Consider the following 20880-nt stretch of genomic DNA (forward strand, 5'->3'; position numbering starts at 1 on the left):
TGGACAGCATTTTGAATGAATTATCATTTGCTTTTTTCATTTGCACTTTAAAGTGAATTGGGTTTAGGACAAATAATATGGATGTTGGCTTTCATCCGAATTGCTTTTATCTATCTAGTCCTTTCAGATCAGTGGTGACAGGGAAGGTAGCAGGGAAATTATGGTATTCATTATCATCAGGACATAGTTCAATTCAGCCAACCTTGCTATGTCGATTACTTGCAAACTGCGCAGGGAAATTCCAAGAAAAAACAATGGTTTTCCCATTTTATCCTCTCTCTCATTTCTCTTGTGTGGAAAATGTCTGTAACTCTCTCTCACCTGACTTACATAGCTAGCTTGAGACTTCAAGTATGGCCCGCAAGATTTTCAAATATAACTGAACATCAGAAGATTATAAGATGTTATTTTATTCACCCGGTAAATGTATTTGTATGTTTCAGATCCCACCCAAATCGTGGAGCCGCCGCAGAACCTGCTGATATTAAGTGGCACCACAGCCCAGCTTACATGCCAAGCAGAGTATGACATATCTCTTAGGAAGGAGTTTCAAATAGTCTGGAGCAAGGATGGGGAACAGATACCCCCATTCACAGAACAGTCCAGGTAAGATACCCTAGTGGGATTGTTACCCCATTTTGTATACAAGTATTAATCACTATACTATTACCACAGTGTAGGAAGTTGGATCACCTCACAAAGATATACAGAAATATTCATAGAAACCACCTATTAAGAATGACAGCGTTACCACTGATACAAGTGAATGTATTATGAGTCTCTCTTTATAAATGTGCTTTTATTATTAGATATTTTCTGGATAATGGAATGCTACACATTATCAATGTAAACCAAAGCGACAAGGGAACATACACATGTATCGCCAGAACCAATCTAGACCAGGACACCGCCTCTGCACTTGTCACAGTACTGGGTAAGCAGCATCACCGTCAGTTTTAGGAATGCCATTGTAATACGTCTGTAATGCTGAAGTGCAAAATTCAGGCCCTGGAGGTCCGCAGTCCAGATGGTTTTGATTTATCTTTTGTACCTACAGTGCTTAATAAATTGATCTTACTGATTGGCTGGAGAGTGCACCTACCTGGGTTGTGTTCATTAGGCACCAAACTGAAGAAAATAGAGGGAAGGACTACCTGGACAAGAATTTATCATTTTAGTTTTCCTTTGCAAAACATTTGTAAAAGTTTTCAATTGCATGCCCCAATGAGCATGTCCCAGGTCAGTCAAGTCAGTCCCTAGTTACTATAAAAGGCGGTCAAAGACGAAATGTAGCAGGACTGCGGTCCTCAAATGACCGGAGCTATGCACCCCCCATCATGAGCTGTGAACCCCCCCCATCGTAATGTGATTGCAATGATTCTGCAATGTTGCTGTTATGTTGTTTCAGATGTCCCTGATGCGCCAGAGGATGTGGAGCTGTCTGAACAAAAGAGCTGGAGTGTCCGGTTGGCCTGGGTACCCGGTGACGACCACAACAGCTCTGCCACTGGTAGGCCTGGCTACCACAGTCAGCTTTCTTCACCCTCAATCGTATGTCATAGGGAGTAGGGATGTCCTCAAATGTACACCGTACCTGAGGGACTAGAAAGAGAAGATCAAATGTGGTCCCAGTTTCAGCATACTACAAACATATGCTGAACAAAAATATAAACGCAACATGGAACAATTTCAAAGATTTTACTGAGTTACAGTTCATATAAGGAATCAGTCAATTGAAATAAATTCATTAGGCCCTAATCTATGGATTTCACATGACTGGGAATACAGATATGCATCTGTTGGTCACAGATATCTTTAAAAAAAGGTAGGGGCGATACCAGTCAGTATCTGGTGTGACCACCATTTGCCTCATGCAGTGCGACACATCTCCTTCCAATAGAGTTGATCAGGCTGTTGATTGTGGCCTGTGTTGTCCCACTCCTCTTCAATGGCTGTGCGAAGTTGCTGGATATTGGCTGGAACTGGAACACACTGTCGTACACATCGATCCACAGCATCCCAAACATGCTCAATTGGTGACATGTCTGGTGAGTATGCAGGCCATGGAAGAACTGGGATATTTTTAATTTGCAGGAATTGTGTACAGATCCTTGCGACATGGGGCCGTGCATTATCATGCTGAAATATGAGGAGATGGTGGCGGATGAATGGCACGACAATGAGCCTCAGGATCTCGTCACGGTAAATTCAATAGTTTTTGTTGTCCGTAGCTTATGCATGCCCATACCATAACCCCACCGTCACCATGGGGCACTCTGTTCACAACGTTGACATCAGCAAACCGCTTGCCCACATGACACCATACACGTGGTCTGCGGTTGTGAGGCCGGTTGGATGTACTGCCAAATTCTTAAAAAACGTTGTTGGAGGCAGCTTATGGTAGAGAAATGAACATTCAATTATCTGGCAACAGCTCTGGTGGATATTCCTGCAGTCAGCATGCCAATTGCACACTCCCTCAAAACTTTAAACATCTGTGGCATTGTGTTGTGTGACAAAACTGCACATTTGAGAGTGGCCTTTTAATGTCCCCAGCACAAGGTGCACCTGTCTAATAATTATGCTGTTTAATCAGCTTCTTGAGAATCTCGTGGATGGATTATATTGGCAAAGGAGAAATGCTCACTAACAGGGATGTAAACAAATTTGTGCAAACAATTTGAGAGAAATTAGCTTTTTGTGTGTATGTAAAATGTCAGGGATCTTTTATTTCAGTTCATGAAACATAGGACCAACACTTTACATGTTGTGTTTATATTTTTGTGTAGTAAAAACATTAGGATTGTCATGTAACACTTGGGGGTGTTCTTCCACAATATATTATAACCCCTTTCCTGAAACTGTAATAAGAGATTGCTAAAATGTGAAATATATGCGCACAAAAAGTACACTATTGTGAAGTGGAAACGTCTAGGAGCAACAACGGCTCAGTATTATCCCAGTTTACCTATTTGCTTATGGTCTTGCCTACGCCTAGCGAACAGTTTTTTAAATTATATGAGAAAAAAATATTCAATTTTATTCGGAACGGCAAGCCAGACAAAATTAAACGGGCCTATTTATATAATGAATATGAATTCGGAGGACAGAAATTATTAAATATTAAAGCATTAGACCTATCACTAAAAGCTTCAGTCATACAAAAGTTATACTTAAATCCGAACTGGTTCTCTTGCATAGTAGTAAGATTGTCTCACCCAATGTTCAAGAATGGCCTTTTCCCCTTTATTCAGATTACAACCACTCACTTTCAGTTATTTGAAAAGGAAATAATCTCCCAAATATCACTATTTCTAAAACAAGCCATAGAAAGTTGGTTGCAATTTCAATTTAATCCTCCAGAAACGACAGAACAATTAATGCAACAAATATTGTGGTTAAACTAAAATATACTAATTGACAAAAAACCTTTTTTTTTTGACAAAATGTTTAAAAAAGGTATAATCTTCATAAATTATATCATCGGTAGGACTGGTGGAGTTATGTCGCACATGCAGCTAACAAAAACATATGGAAATGTTTGCTCTACCCAAAATTACAACCAAATAATTGCAGCCTTACCGCAAAAATGGAAGAGGAAAGTGGAAAGGGGAGAAAGTAAGGAACTTGTCTGTCGGCCTTGCATTAAAGAACATAATTGGTTAAGCAAAACTGTGATAAATAAAAAGGTATATCAGTTTCATTTAAGGACCAAAGGATTGACAGCCGTCCCATATAGATTGCAAAATAGTTGGGAAGAGATTTTTGACGTACCGATCCCATGGCATAGTGTTTATGAACTGATACGCAAAACGACACCGGATTCAAAACTTAGAATCTTTAAATTTAAATTATTATATAAAATTCTTGCTACCAATTGAATGTTATTTATATGGGGGATACAATCTTCCCAGCTCTGCAGATTTTGCTGCGAAGAGACAGAATCATTAGATCATTTGTTTTGGTACTGTCCATTTGTAGCTTGTTTTTGGACAGAGGTCCAGGAATAGCTAAAGGATTGCAATATTTACCTGGAGCTAACCTTGCAGATAGCATTACTGGGTGATCTGAAAAATCATAGTCAATCGATCAATAACATAATAATACTTTTAGCAAAAATGTTTATTTTCAATTCACAATCTGTAGAAACAATGAGAATAGAAAGGTTCAGAACTTTTGTAAGACATCACAGTACAGTTGAAATATATATGGCAAATAGAAATCCTATATGGATGGTGTTAAGAGATAGATGGGAGGTGTTGAATGGAATTGAAGGATGGGACTAATAACAACTAACAACAAATAATAACAAGATAACTAATAATGTAAGCATACTGTGTCCATAATAAGTATATAGGTTGTAGGTTGGGAGCTTTTGTGAAAGAGCACAGTTAGAAAGATATGTCATATAGAAGCAAACCGGATGGACATCATGAAAATTATCAGAGAGGTTGAGAGTACAATAAGTTCAGGAGAAAAAACATACAAAATATAATTATTGTAAGATTGACTGTGTCCATAGAATGTAGATAGTAAGTATAAGCTGGAAGTAGAGGTCTAAGCATTGTTGTTCACTAGTTTACTCCAAGTAGGGAAAGGGTGGCGGGTTTGGAAAGTAATAAAGGGGAATATATATTTTTAAAGGATATGTATGTATGTGTGTATGTGTGTATGTGTGTGTGTATGTGTGTATATGTATATATATAAATATATATATATATATATATGTATATGTATGTGTATGTATGTATGTATGTGTGTGTATGTATGTATGTATGTATGTATATTGTGACGTCACGAGAGGCTACACAGCTTTCAGCGGGATTGCTCAAGTAGTGCAAGGAGACAAGGTTCAAACAAAACAAGGATTTTATTATAGGTCTTGGGAAATTAACGAAAATATAACCAAATTCTGTTCTCTTGTGGCTCTTTAAGGGTTAACAGTTCAGGGATGTCTCTTCCACATCCAAAAACATAATTCTCACTCGCTCAGATAACTTTTCCCCAGCCTTACTGTAGTCCACGTTGCAGCTAGTGGCCAACCCAGCAAAAAGTCCTTCCAAATGTCTCTCACGTATTTCCACAGGTGCATATATCCAAAGGTGAGTATTTCCCAAAGGTAAGTATCTCCAAATCCTTATATTCCTCATGGAAGTGGACGTGCAGCACTCTTGTCCTCCCGAGAGCCCAGGTTGGAGACTGTGTCTCTTCCTTTCCCAAACCTTCAGCTCATCAGCTCCTCATTTGTTTCAGCTGCGTGGGAAGATTGGCCATAGAGGGGTGGAGTTCCCGACCATACCAGCAGATGGAGCCATAGCTGTCTGGGTTTGCAGCCACCTCAGGGGGATGTAACGTCCCTCCAGGACACAGCCTCTCGTGACATCACACATCCCCCTCCTCGGGACCGACGTCCTCGTCGGGGTAAAGGCAGCGAAGAAGGCATCACGCCGGGAGAGGGCGTCCGCATTGCCGTGGTGCTTGCCAGACTGCTCTCTCTTCAACTCCTCCAACTCTAGGACCAGGGACTCAGCCTCCTGTTGTCTCTCCTTGAGTTTCTTACTGAACGCATCAGCCTTGGTTTTAGCAGAGTTTAGCTTCTGTTGAGCAGCTTTCAGTTCCTTCTCTCTCTCTGCCTCCGCATTCTTCATCTTGTACTCCAACACCTTGTACTTCTCCTCTGCCTTCTTCTGGACCTCCTTACTACTGCGCAGGGTCTCCTCACACTCCTCGATGGTCCTGCGCAGCCTCTCCAGCTCCTCCTGTTGCTTAGGGAAGGAGCTCTGTTGGAGTTTAGCCTGGAGGCTATCTAACTCTTCTGTCTTCATGTCTAACTGTTGCTTTAACAAACGATACCTCTCAGCGGTCCCCTTCAGACCAGACAGTTCTTTGTCCAGATTCTGTTGCTCCGTCTCTGTGTCGGTCTGGGCACCTGCCATCCCTATCAGAGCCCGGGCGGGAGTGAGTAACTCGGAGGATTGCACCGGAGCCTTCCCAGGATGAGTCTTGCCTCTCCGTTTCCGAGGTACTCGGGTTATCCTCTCCTGAGACTCTCTCCAGAGTGGGTAAAAGGCTGGGCAGTCTCGTCCAATTAGGACAGGGACGGGGAGGGAATCAACCACCCCCGCCGTCGTGTGTATGGTTCCCCGTGTGCTGGTCATTGTAAGTTCAGTAATGGGGTATTCTCTGGTGTCCCCATGGACACAGGAAACTGGGAGGACTTTCCCCGGGGTCAGACACGTTGGGCCCACCAAATCCTTACGCACCAGGGTGGCCCGGCTACCAGAATCCAGTAAGGCCTCCACATCATGGTGATTCACAGTTACCGGGCAGGTGGGGGGGTCGATCTGGGCCGCCATCTACGACTCCCAAGAGCGAGGCAAAACGGTGTGTGGGTGCTGAGCTGGAGGACTCCGCAGTGGGCATAGGTTCATCGGCTGGTTTCCCACACTGCCAGGAGATATGTCCCATCTCCCCACACCGGTAACACTGTCGAGTTTCCCCCCTCCTGGTGTACTCTTCTTGGACCCGCCTGGTTTCTGGCTCTCCCTGGAGCCGGGATAAGTCCTGACGTGGCTGGGTTCGAGACCTTGGGGTCCTTTGGACGGGTTCTTCCCATTTGTGGTGGGGCCGCACTCCTGGGGTCTTTTCGGGAAGCATTCAGCATCTCCGCTGTGGCCTGGTACTTTTCCACAGCTTCCACGGTCAGATCAGCCGTGGTCAAGGCCTGTTGACTGATGAACCGTTTTGCCTCATAAGGCAGGGCGCGTGAGTAACGATCCACCACAACGGCCTCCACCACCGCCGCTGCTGTATTCCTCTGCGGATCCAGCCATTTCCTTGCGATCGGACAAGTTCATGCATCTGCGCCCGAGGAGGTTGGTCTGGTTGGAAGGTCCAGCTGTGAAAGCGCTGGGCCATACCAAACTTTGTGAGTCCATATCTGCTGAGGATCTCAGACTTCAGGGCATCATAGTCAGTAACCTGGTCAGGGCCCAGGTCCCGGACAGCATTCAGCGATTCCCCGGTTAGAAAGGGGGCTAACAGACCAACCCACTGTTGCTTGGGCCAGGCTTCCCTAGTGGCCGTGGCCTCAAATGCATGCAGGTATGCCTCAATGTCATCGGTAGCTCTCATCTTAGATATAAAGTCACTTGCCTTTATTGGGCGGGTATTTTGGACAACCCTCTGTCTCTGCAACTGCAATTCCTCTGCCTTCAGAAGGTTGGCTTTCTTTTGCTCCTCCAAGAGAGCCACGTTTGCTTGCATCTGGGCTTGCTGGCCAGCAACAAGGGCTTTCAATATGTCCTCCATTTCAGTCGGCGGGGAGCCTACGGCCAACTTGGAAAACTGGGTGATCAAACCTTCGGTATCCTCCTCTGACATGCACTATTAACGCTTGAGCGTGCCTGTATTCTCCACCATCTGTGACGTCACGAGAGGCTACACAGCTTTCAGCGGGATTGCTCAAGTAGTGCAAGGAGACAAGGTTCAAACAAAACAAGGATTTTATTATAGGTCTTGGGAAATTAACGAAAATATAACCAAATTCTGTTCTCTTGTGGCTCTTTAAGGGTTAACAGTTCAGGGATGTCTCTTCCACATCCAAAAACATAATTCTCACTCGCTCAGATAACTTTTCCCCAGCCTTACTGTAGTCCACGTTGCAGCTAGTGGCCAACCCAGCAAAAAGTCCTTCCAAATGTCTCTCACGTATTTCCACAGGTGCATATATCCAAAGGTGAGTATTTCCCAAAGGTAAGTATCTCCAAATCCTTATATTCCTCATGGAAGTGGACGTGCAGCACTCTTGTCCTCCCGAGAGCCCAGGTTGGAGACTGTGTCTCTTCCTTTCCCAAACCTTCAGCTCATCAGCTCCTCATTTGTTTCAGCTGCGTGGGAAGATTGGCCATAGAGGGGTGGAGTTCCCGACCATACCAGCAGATGGAGCCATAGCTGTCTGGGTTTGCAGCCACCTCAGGGGGATGTAACGTCCCTCCAGGACACAGCCTCTCGTGACATCACAATATATATATATACAGTGAGCTCCATAATTCATTGGACAGTGACCATTGTTTTGTTATTTTGGTTCTGTACTCTAGCACTTTGAGTTTGAAAGGATACAATGACAATGAGCGTGAAGTGCAGACTGTCAGCTTTAATTTGAGGGTATTTTCATACATATCGGATGAACCGTTTAGAAATGACAGCACCTTTTGTACATGGTCCCCCCATTTTAAGGTACTACAAGTATTTGTTAAATTGGCTTCACAGATGTGTGTCGTTAGGCAGGTGTATTCATTTGTGTCGTTAGTGAATGCAGGAGAGCTGTTGATGAATAGTAATGATTCTAGACGTTGCTATTACCTTTGGAGGTTGTTATTGGGGTGTGACAACATGAGGAAGACAGCAGTGTCGATGCAAATGAAGTTGGCCGTCATAAGGCTCAGAAATGAAAATCAATCATTCAGGAACATTGCAAAAACCCTGGCCATGCCCAAGTCAACAGTTTTGTTCATCATTAACAAGAAAAAAACAACCGGTGAACTCAATTATGTCAAAAGACCCGGTAGACAGAGGAAGACCACTGTAGTGGATGACCGGAGAATACTCTCTATGGTGAAGAAAAAAACCCCTGATAACAGCCCAAAAGATCAAAAACACTCTCCTGGATGCAGGTGTAGATGTGTCAAAGTCTACCATACGCAGAAGACTACACCAGCAGGACTACAGAGGGTACACTACAAGATGCAAACCACTGATAAGCCTGAAGAACAGAAAGGCAAGATTACAGTTTGCTAAAAAGCACCTAAAAGAACCCCAAGAGTTCTGGAAAAAAATATTGTGGACAGATGAGACAAAGATTAACATGTACCAGAGTGATGGAAAGACAAAAGTGTGGAGAAAAAAAGAAATGCCCATGATCCAAAGCATACCACCTCATCCATGAAACATGGTGGAGGGGGTGTTATGGCTTGGGCCTGTATGGCTGCCAGTGGAACAGGCTCACTTGTCTTCATCGATGATGTGACTGCAGACAGAAGTAGAACAATGAATTCTGAAGTCTACAGAAATATTTTATCTGCTCAGATAAAACCAAATGCCTCCAAACTCATTGGACGGCACTTAATCACGCAACAAGACAATGACCCTAAACATACTGCTAGAGCAACAAAGGGGTTTTTGATGGCCAAAAAGTGGAAAAACCTTGACTGGCCGAGTCAATCACCAGATCTGAATCCAATTGAACATGCATTTTACATGCTGAAGAGGAGACTTAAGGCAATAAGTCCACGAAACAAGCAGGAACTGAAGATGGCTGCAGTACAGGCCTGGCAGAGCATCACCAGGGAAGATACCCAGCGTCTGGTGATGGCGATGCATCGCAGACTTCAAGCAGTCATTGCATGCAAAGGATATGCGACCAAATATTAACAATGATTACTTTATTCTACATTATGTTAAACTGTCCAATGATTTTTGATGCCCGAAAATGGGGGACCATGTACAAAAGCTTCTATAATTCGTAAACGGTTCATCCGATATGTATGAAAATACCCTCAAATTAAAGCTGACAGTCTGCACTTCACCCTCATTGTCATTGTATCCTTTCAAACTCAAAGTGCTAGAGTACAGAACCAAAATAACAAAAGAATGGTCACTGTCCAGTGAATTATGGAGCTCTCTGTATATACAGTGGGGAAAAAAAGTATTTAGTCAGCCACCAATTGTGCAAGTTCTCCAACTTAAAAAAGATGAGAGAGGCCTGTAATTTTCATCATAGGTACACGTCAACTATGACAGACAAAATGAGAGAAAAAATCCTGAAAATCACATTTGTAGGATTTTTAATGAATTTATTTGCAAATTATGGTGGAAAATAAGTATTTGGTCAATAACAAAAGTTTCTCAATACTTTGTTATATACCCTTTGTTGGCAATGACACAGGTCAAACGTTTTCTGTAAGTGTTCACAAGGTTTTCACACACTGTTGCTGGTATTTTGGTCCATTCCTCCATGCAGATCTCCTCTAGAGCAGTGATGTTTTGGGGCTGTCGCTGGGCAACACGGACTTTCAACTCCCTCCAAAGATTTTCTATGGGGTTGAGATGTGGAGACTGGCTAGGCCACTCCAGGACCTTGAAATGCTTATTACGAAGCCACTCCTTCGTTGCCCGGGCGGTGTGTTTGGGATCATTGTCATGCTGAAAGACCCAGCCACGTTTCATCTTCAATGCCCTTGCTGATGGAAGGAGGTTTTCACTCAAAATCTCATGATACATGGCCCCATTCATTCTTTCCTTTACACGGATCAGTCGTCCTGGTCCCTTTGCAGAAAAACAGCCCCAAAGCATGATGTTTCCACCCCCATGCTTCACAGTAGGTATGGTGTTCTTTGGATGCAACTCAGCATTCTTTGTCCTCCAAACACGACGAGTTGAGTTTTTACCAAAAAGTTATATTTTGGTTTCATCTGACCATATGACATTCTCCCAATCCTCTTCTGGATCATCCAAATGCACTCTAGCAAACTTCAGACGGGCCTGGACATGTACTGGCTTAAGCAGGTGGACACATCTTGCACTGCATGATTTGAGTCCCTGGCGGCGTAGTGTGTTACTGATGGTAGGCTTTGTTACTTTGGTCCCAGCTCTCTGCAGGTCATTCACTAGGTCCCCCCGTGTGGTTCTGGGATTTTTGCTCACCGTTCTTGTGATCATTTTGACCCCACGGGGTGAGATCTTGCGTGGAGCCCCAGATCGAGGGAGATTATCAGTGGTCTTGTATGTCTTCCATTTCCTAATAATTGCTCCCACAGTTGATTTATTCAAACCAAGCTGCTTACCTATTGCAGATTCAGTCTTCCCAGCCTGGTGCAGGTCTACAATTTTGTTTCTGGTGTCCTTTGACAGCTCTTTGGTCTTGGCCATAGTGGAGTTTGGAGTGTGACTGTTTGAGGTTGTGGACAGGTGTCTTTTATACTGATAACAAGTTCAAACAGGTGCCATTAATACAGGTAACGAGTGGAGGACAGAGGAGCCTCTTAAAGAAGAAGTTACAGGTCTGTGAGAGCCAGAAATCTTGCTTGTTTGTAGGTGACCAAATACTTATTTTCCACCATCATTTGCAAATAAATTCATTAAAAATCCTACAATGTGATTTTCTGGATTTTTTTCCTCAATTTGTCTGTCATAGTTGACGTGTACCTATGATGAAAATTACAGGCCTCTCTCATCTTTTTAAGTGGGAGAACTTGCACAATTGGTGGCTGACTAAATACTTTTTTTCCCCACTGTATATATATATATATATATATATATAGATATATATATATATATATATATATATAAACATGGGGGATTGGAAGTGATGCAGACAATTACATTGATGGAAGTTACAATCTTTCTGCAATATTAAGCTGATCTACCCCCCCAAATAATTATTATTATTTTTATTTATTTTTATGTTAAAAAACAACGGCTCAGCCGTGAAGTGGTAGGCCACACAAGCTCACAGAATGGGAGTATAAAACTTGTCTGTCCTCGGTTGCAACACTCACTACCAAGTTCCAAACTGCCTCTGGAAGCAACGTCAGCACAATAACTGTTCGTCGGGAGCTTCTTGAACTGGGTTTCCATTGCCGAGCAGCCGCACACAAGCCTAAGATCACCATGCGCAATGCCAAGCGTCAGCTGGAGTGGTGTAAAGCTTGCCGCCATTTTACTCTGGAGCAGTGGAAACGCATTCTCTGGAGTGATGAATCACACTTCACCATCTGGCAGTCTGATGGCAAATCTGGGTTTGGTGGATGCCAGGAGAACTTTACCTGCCCGAATGCATAGTGCCAACTGTAAAGTTTGGTGTTGGAAGAATAATGGTCCGGGCTGTTTTTCATGGTTTAGGCTCCTTCGTTCCAGTGAAGGGAAATCATAATGCTACAGCATACAATGACGTTCTAGACAATTCTGTGCTTCCAGATTTGTGGCAACAGTTTGGGGAAGACGCTTTACTCTTTCAGCATGACAATGCCCTCGTGCACAAAGCGAGGTCCATACAGAAAAGGTTTGTCGAGATCTGTGTGAAATAACTTGACTGGCCTGCACAGAGCCCTGACCTCAACCCCATCTAACACTTTTGGGATGAATTGGAACGCCGACTGCGAGCCAGGCCTAATTGCCCAACATCAGTGCCCAACCTCACTAATGCTCTTGTGGCTGAATGGAAGCAAGTCCCCGCAGCAATGTTCCAACATCTAGTGGACAGCCTTCCCAGAAGAGTGGAGGCTGTTATAGCAGCAAAAGGGGGACCAACTCCATATTAATGGCCATGATTTTGGAATGAGATGTTCAACAAGCATACTTTTGGTCATATAGTGTATTTCGATATTTCCTAATATAGACATACAATGTAGTACTTTTTCAGTACAAAGTATATTTATTTCTGAATGGCTGATTTATGAATTTGTATACTGTACGAGCACAGAGTTCATAGTGGAGTACGAGGAGAGCCAGTGGGATCCTGGGACCTGGCGAGAACTCAAGCGAGTCCCTGGCAACCAGGCCACAGCGGTGTTGACATTACACGGCCACCTGAACTACCAGTTTAGAGTGTATGCAGTTAACGCCATTGGGACAGGGCCCCCAAGCAAGCCCACAGACCGATACAAAACCCCTTCTGCAGGTTTGACTTTCTCTGTAACCTGTTATAATCATCTTATTATACGTTTATAACTGTGTACTTTATATTTAGGTAAGACGGATTTCAAAGGTTTTAATGAACTGGCCATTGTCATGTGAAGAGTCATTTTTGGCCATATGCACCCTATTGTAATTGTCTCAACTCAAAGCAAAGTATATAATAATGCATATGTCCTCACAGCTCCTTATAAAAACCCAGAAAACATCAAAATTCAGGGTCATCTGCCCCATCAAATGGATATCAGTTGGGAGGTGAGAGAGCTCATAACTGCATCTATAGCTACCTTTAAAGACAACAATTGTATGCTGTATGTATTAGATACAGGTACAGTATGTTGTAGATACTGTATGTGTGTGATGATGTACTTTCTGTTGTGTTGTCCTCTGTCACAGCCACTATTGCCTGTGGAGCACAATGGTCCAGGCCTGGAGTACAAGGTGAGCTACAGGAAACTGGGCGTAGAAGATGTCTGGAAAGAGCATCTTGTCAAAAGACACGCCTTTGTCATCAAGAACACCCCCACATTCGTCCCCTACGAGATCAAGATCCAGAGTCGCAACAGCCACGGCTGGGGCCCGGAACCCAAAGTAGTGACAGGGTACTCCGGGGAAGACCGTGAGTAACAGACCACCAGAGTGTTTCCTTTAATCCAGTCAACTTCATTCATATGTCCCAATTATCAGTCCTTCCTCCCAAAGTGTGTACGTTCACTTCTCTAATATATATAGTATAAATTCAGTTTCTTCACTGATTTGAAAGGAAATAGTGAATGAGTGCACACTTCAGGAGAAAGGAGATATTGTTGGGATGTACACTTTTAAGGCTGGATAGGTGTATCATAATGTGCAAGTAGAGGAGATGAGTGTTTCACCAAGCCCACCCAGGAGAGGCATGTTGCTCTTCTATGATTCAGTGAATCAAAACAATTTTTCTAGTGTACTGCACTAATCTAAGTTGTATAATGCAAATAATCATAATTGGTTGTATCATAAATTTGACGTTTCCATTGTTTATCTACTGTTCTGATGTGCAGACGGTGTTCTAGTGTATCCTAGTACTATTCTCTGATGTGTGACCCAACTGCCATTTTTGACAAAGAGCCCAATTATTCATTTATGTAAACATTGCATCTTATCCCTCCCCCATATTCTTGTCTTCAGTTGTCTTTTGGCATTGTCTTCGGGATAATGTATCAGGTTAAGTGTCTATCTTTTTTTCTGGATATCACCCCAGTCCTATGTACACTACCAGTCAAAAGTTTGGACACACCTACTCATTCAAGGATTTTTCTTTATTTTGAATTTTTTTTACATTGTAGAATAATAGTGAAGACATCAAAACTATGAAATAACACATATGGAATCATGTAGTAACCAAAAAAGTGTTAAACATATATTTGAGATTCTTCAAATAGCCACCCTTTGCCTTGATGACAGCTTTGCACACTCTTGGCATTCTCTCAACCAGCTTCATGAGGTAGTCACCTGGAAACCATTTCAATTAACAGGTGTGCCTTCCTAAAAGTTAATTTGTGGAATTTCTTTCCTTCTTAATGCGTTTGCGCCAATCAGTTGTGTTGTGACAAGGTAGGGGGGGTATACAGAAGATAGCTCAATTTAGTAAAATACCAAGTCCATATTATGGCAAGAACAGCTCAAATAAGCAAACAGAAATTACAGTCAATCGTTACTTTAAGACATGAACATCAGTCAATACGGAACATTTCAAGAACTTTGAAAGTTTCTTCAAGTGCAGTCGCAAAAAAACATCAAGCGCTATGATGAAACTGGCTCTCATGAGGACCGCCACAGGAATGGAAGACCCAGAGATACCTCTGCTGCAGAGGATAAGTTCATTAGAGTTACTAGCCTTTTTTTGCAGCCCAAATAAATGCTTCACAGAGTTCAAGTAACAGACATCTCAACATCAACTGTTCAGAGGGGACTGTGTGAATCAGGCCTTCATGGTCGAATTGCTGCAAAGAAACCACTACTAAAGGACACCAATAAGAAGAAGAGACCTGCTAGGCCCAAGAAACACGAGCAATGGACATTAGACCGGTGGAAATGTGTCCTTTGGTCTGGAGTCCAAATTTGAGATATTTGGTTCCAACTGCCGCGTCTTTGGGAGAAGCGGTGAGGGTGAACGGACGATCTCCGCATGTGTAGTTCCCACCGTAAAGCATGGAGGAGGAGGTGTTATGGTGTGGGGGTGCTTTGCTGGTCACACTGTCTGTGAATTATTTAGAATTCAAGGCACACTTAACCAGCATGGCTACCACAGCATTCTGCAGCGATACGCCATCCCATCTGGTTTGGGCTTAGTGGGACTATCATTGTTTTCAACAGGACAATGACCCAACACACTTTCAGGCTGTGTAAGGGCTATTTGACCAAGAAGGAGAGTGATGGAGTGCTGCATCAGATGACCTGGCCTCCACAATCCCACGACCTCAACCCAATTGAGATGGTTTGGGATGTGTCGGACGGCAGAGTGAAGGAAAAGCAGCCAACAAGTGCTCAGCATATGTGGGAACTCCTTCAAGACTGTTGGAAAAGCATTCTAGGTGAAGCTGGTTGAGGGAATGCCAAGAGTGTGCTAAGCTGTTATCAAGGAAAAGGGTGGCTATTTGAAGAATCTCAAATATAAAATATATTTTGATTTGTTTAACACTTTTTTGGTTACTACATGATTCCATAAGTGTTATTTCATAGTTTTGATGTCTGCACTATTATTCTACAATGTAAAAAATAGTAAAAATAAAGAAAAACCCTTGAATGAGTAGGTGTGTCCAAACTTTTGACTGGTACTGTAGGTGTACTTCAAGTAGTCCCCTCACGTATAAAATGTGAAACTTTGCAGAGAGTTTGCAAGTCAAATTCTCACCTTTTTCTGAGCAAAGTGGGAGATTTTACATATAATGACACAAAGCATAATGGATCTTAGTTTTGTTTTTTACACCCTCCACACTATATCCCCCACCCACCTACATAGACTATACTAATACAGTGGGGAAAAAAAGTATTTAGTCAGCCACCAATTGTGCAAGTTCTCCCACTTAAAAAAGATGAGAGAGGCCTGTAATTTTCATCATACTATGACAGACAAAATGAGGAAAAAACATCCAGAAAATCACATTGTAGGATTTTTAATGAATTTATTTGCAAATTATGGTGGAAAATAAGTATTTGGTCACCTACAAACAAGCAAGATTTCTGGCTCTCACAGTCCTGTAACTTCTTCTTTAAGAGGCTCCTCTGTCCTCCACTCATTACCTGTATTAATGGCACCTGTTTGAACTTGTTATCAGTATAAAAGACACCTGTCCACAACCTCAAACAGTCACACTCCAAACTCCACTATGGCCAAGACCAAAGAGCTGTGAAAGGACACCAGAAACAAAATTGTAGACCTGCACCAGGCTGGGGAAGACTGAATCTGCAATAGGTAAGCAGCTTGGTTTGAAGAAATCAACTGTGGGAGCAATTATTAGGAAATGGAAGACATACAAGACCACTGATAATCTCCCTCGATCTGGGGCTCCACGCAAGATCTCACCCCGTGGGGTCAAAATGATCACAAGAACGGTGAGCAAAAATCCCAGAACCACACGGGGGGACCTAGTGAATGACCTGCAGAGAGCTGGGACCAAAGTAACAAAGCCTACCATCAGTAACACACTACGCCGGCAGGGACTCAAATCCTGCAGTGCGAGACGTGTCCCCCTGCTTAAACCAGTACATGTCTAGGCCCGTCTGAAGTTTGCTAGAGTGCATTTGGATGATCCAGAAGAGGATTGGGATAATGTCATATGGTCAGATGAAACCAAAATATAACTTTTTGGTAAAAACTCAACTCGTCATGTTTGGAGGACAAAGAATGCTGAGTTGCATCCAAAGAACACCATACCTACTGTGAAGCATGGGGGTGGAAACATCATGCTTTGGGGCTGTTTTTCTGCAAAGGGACCAGGACGACTGATCCGTGTAAAGGAAAGAATGAATGGGGCCATGTATCGTGAGATTTTGAGTGAAAACCTCCTTCCATCAGCAAGGGCATTGAAGATGAAACGTGGCTGGGTCTTTCAGCATGACAATGATCCCAAACACACCGCCCGGGAAACGAAGGAGTGGCTTCGTAAGAAGCATTTCAAGGTCCTGGAGTGGCCTAGCCAGTCTCCAGATCTCAACACCATAGAAAATCTTTGGAGGGAGTTGAAAGTCCCAAAACATCATTGCTCTAGAGGAGATCTGCATGGAGGAATGGGCCAAAATACCAGCAACAGTGTGTGAAAACCTTGTGAAGACTTACAGAAAACGTTTGACCTGTGTCATTGCCAACAAAGGGTATATAACAAAGTATTGAGAAACTTTTGTTATTGACCAAATACTTATTTTCCACCATAATTTGCAAATAAATTCATTAAAAATCCTACAATGTGATTTTCTGTATTTTTTTTTCTCATTTTGTCTGTCATAGTTGATGTGTACTTATGATGAAAATTACAGGCCTCTCTCATCTTTTTAAGTGGGAGAACTTGCACAATTGGTGGCTGACTAAATACTTGTTTTCCCCACTGTATGTACCCTCCACAGTTTCATACGGAAGTGGAAATGATTTTGTTTTATATAGTGTGTTTGTTCCTTCTTGGTGTTGTATTTCTTTGTCAATATGTGCTACCTATCCTTTATGTCTTCTGTGTGTATGTGTGTGTGTGTTTGTACGGGTGTGTGTACTATTGCTATTTATTGGTGCCTGTCCTCTCCAGTCCCTACAGCTGCCCCGCGGGACGTGGCAGTGGAGGTGTTGAACACCACCCTTCTCAGAGTCAGTTGGACCAGGGTTGCCCAGGCAACAGTGCGGGGTCATCTGGGGGGCTACAATGTGAGTGTTCAGGGTCGTGTTCATCAGGCACCAAATGGAAGAAAATGGACTGAAATAGGGAGGAACTAACTTGTCCACTAAGGGGTTCCCACTCTCTCAGAAAAGAGAGAGTGGGAACCTAGAACCATAAAGGGTTCTTAAATTCTCCCCATAGGAGAAACCTCTGAAAATAACTATTTTTGGTTCCAAGTGGAACCCATTCACTAATATAAGGTTCTACATGGATCCCTTTCACCACTTAAAGGTTCTAAGTGTAACCTTTTTTACCACCAAATGATTCTACTTGAAACCCAAAAAGGGTTCTCCTATGGGGACAATCGAATAACCCTTTTTTTCTAAGAGTGCCCTAAGGGGTTTTTGCTTTGTGACCCAGCAAGTGTCTTTTGAGTCGTGACCCACCATAAGGGTTGACAGGTGGAATAAATGTACCCAGACCAAAGAATAAGTTCATAAAATTGATTCAAAATATTTTACTGAATGTACATTTGAGTATGGGCTCTTGGGACCAATTTTATGAAATTGACTTTATGATAATGAAATGATTTGTAACAATGCACAAAAAATGGCATTCCATGACCCAACTGTACCCCTGTGTCGACCCACAAGTGGGTCTCAACCCATGGTTTGGGAACCAGCATCTGCTAAATGACTAAAATGTCTAATGTAAACACACGTTTTTTTTCTTTCCATTGTGTGGCCTAATGAACATTATCCAAGTTTCTCTATCAGGATTTTACTTGAGGTGGGCCCATCTGCTTAGCTCTGTTGCTCTTCTTCACCCAAGGTAGGGCCTTTGCGTCTCACCTAAGAGAAATACTGGGTCACCTATATATACAGTGGGGAGAACAAATTAATTACTTAAAAATCATACAATGTGATTTTCTGGATTTTTTAGATTCCATCTCTCACAGTTGAAGTGTACCTATGATAAAAATTACAGACCTCTACATGCTTTGTAAGTAGGAAAACCTGCAAAATCGGCAGTGTATCAAATACTTGTTCTCCCCACTGTATATCTCTGAGTAGCCTACTCTACAGGCTGTATTCTTATTTGAGAATCAAAAATGTGGAATATTTAGGCTGAATTAAAAGTTGCCTGTGTGTTTCTCAAGTCAGGGTACTCTGTGTACTCTACCATTTTGTGTACAGTACGTGCCCATTTGGCATAGCATGTTTTACTTTGAAGTTAGTTAGCAGTTAGCATAAGGGCTTGGTGGCAAACCACATTTTACAATATACCGTTATTAATGCACGGACCGGTTTGGATTTTTACTTTACCTTACATAACGGTATTTGAACATTTGGTTTGTTAGATGTTATGTAAATGAAATAACTGAGTGATGAAACTCGAAAACTTATGGCAATCGTCCATTCTTATTGCCAGTAAGAGACTGCTAACAGTTGAGAACTGCTAATTTGCTAGCAAGAGCTTCGGGTGCGCACATGTAGGGTACTGCCTTCAGAAAGTATTCACATGTGGACATTTTCCACATTTTGTTGTGCTACAGCCTGAATTTAAAATGTATTAAATTGAGATTTTGTGTCACTGGCCTACATACAATACCCCCATAATGTCAAAGTGGAATTATGTTTTTAGATATTTTTACAAATTAATTAAAAATTAAAAGCTGAAATGACTTGTCAATAAGTATTCAACCCCTTTGTTATGGCAAGCCTAGATATGTTCAGGAGTCGAAATTTGCTTAACAAGTGACATAATAAGTGTACTCTACACATACCATTATCTGTAAGGTCCTTCAGTCGAGCAGTGAATTTCAAACACAGATTCAACCACAAAGACCAGGGAGGTTTTCCAATACCTCGCAAAGAAGGACACCTATTGGAAAATGGGTCAAAATTAAAAAAGCTGACATTGAATATCCCTTTGAGCATGGTGAAGTTATTAATTACACTTTGGATAGTGTATCATTACACCCCATCACTACAAAGATACAGGCGTCATTCCTAACTCAGTTGCCGGAGAGGAAGGAAACCGCTCAGGGATTTTACCATGAGGCCAATAGTGACTTTAAAACAGTTACAGAGTTGAATGGCTGTGATAGGAGAAAAAATAGGATGGATCAACAACATTGTAGTTACTCCACAATACTAACCTAAATGACAGCATGAAAAACGTGGAAGCCTGTACAGAATAAAGTAAAACTGCAAAATATGGGGCAAAGAAATTAACTTTATGTCCTGAATACGAAGTGTTATGTTTGGGGCAAATCCAACACAATGCATCACTGAGTACCACTCTTTATATTTTCAAGTATGATGGTAACTGCATCATGTTATGGGTATGCTTGTCCTCGGCAAGGACTAGGGAGTTTTTTAGGATAAAAATAAACGGAATAGAGCGAAGCACAAGCAAAATCCTAAAGAAAAACCTGGTTAAGTCTGCTTTGCAACAGACACTGGGAGACAAATTCACCTTTCAGCAGGACAATAACCTAAAACACAAGGCCAAATATACACTGGAGTTGCTTACCAAGATTACATTGAATGTTCCTGAGTGGCCTAGTTACAGTTTTGACTTAAATCAGCTTGAAAATCAATGGCAAGACATGAAAATTGATGTCTATCTAGCAATGATCAACAACCAACTTGACAGACCTTAAAGAATGTTAAAAGTAATAACGTGCAAATATTGTACAATCCAGGGTGGAAAGCTCTTAGAGACTTACTCAGAAAGACTCACAGCTGTAATAGCTGTCAATGGTGATTCTAAGATGTATTGACTCAGGGGTGTGAATACTTGTGTAAATGAAAATACTGTATTTCATTTTCAATAAATATGAAAACATTTAAAAAAACATGTTTTAACTTTGTCATTATGGGGTATTGTGTGTAGGGGGGAAAACAATACATTTAATTAATGTTTAATTCAGGCTGTAACACAACAAAATGTTGAATAAGTCAAGGGGTATGAATTCTTTCTGAAGGCACTGTATACCGTGAATAGTCCATGTGAGGCAGCGCTGGCACCAAAGGTGCACACTTACTTTTTGCCATGAATCTTGCCTGGGAGTTAGTGAGGGTGCCGAAAGCGCCTTCGAAAACGGTACAATGCCCCTTGTGGCGAAAGCATGAACTGCCGTTGAATCCATTGAAAATACATGGTCATAGAAAAGTGACTTTTTCATAAAATAGAGGCATACAAAGACAAACAAATGTTTTACAGTGTGGAAATGATAAATGAGTGAAGTAAATGCAGAAATGTATGAAAATGCAACAAAAAAAATATTTTGGGTTGAAGTTTAATTGAACTGTATAAAACAATCAGAAGCGAGAAAGCC

The 20880-nt window shown here is 42.1% G+C and overlaps 1 protein-coding gene across 4 annotated transcripts in view; it reads left to right on the forward strand.

Annotated features, from left to right (window-relative positions):
- Positions 1-20880, forward strand: part of LOC121538373 (neural cell adhesion molecule L1-like protein) — a 70917-nt gene that overhangs the window by 9755 nt on the left and 40282 nt on the right. For all 4 annotated transcript variants that reach the window (XM_041846307.2, XM_041846305.2, XM_041846306.2 and 1 more), the window contains exons 14-20: positions 444-606; positions 810-934; positions 1409-1510; positions 12482-12679; positions 12878-12948; positions 13090-13312; positions 17466-17581. In XM_041846307.2, coding sequence (XP_041702241.1) covers positions 444-606; positions 810-934; positions 1409-1510; positions 12482-12679; positions 12878-12948; positions 13090-13312; positions 17466-17581 — 998 coding nt within the window. The remainder of the gene's footprint in view (positions 1-443; positions 607-809; positions 935-1408; positions 1511-12481; positions 12680-12877; positions 12949-13089; positions 13313-17465; positions 17582-20880) is intronic.

Source organism: Coregonus clupeaformis, chromosome 24 (genome assembly GCF_020615455.1).
Source record: "Coregonus clupeaformis isolate EN_2021a chromosome 24, ASM2061545v1, whole genome shotgun sequence".
NCBI classification, from domain to species: domain Eukaryota; kingdom Metazoa; phylum Chordata; class Actinopteri; order Salmoniformes; family Salmonidae; genus Coregonus; species Coregonus clupeaformis.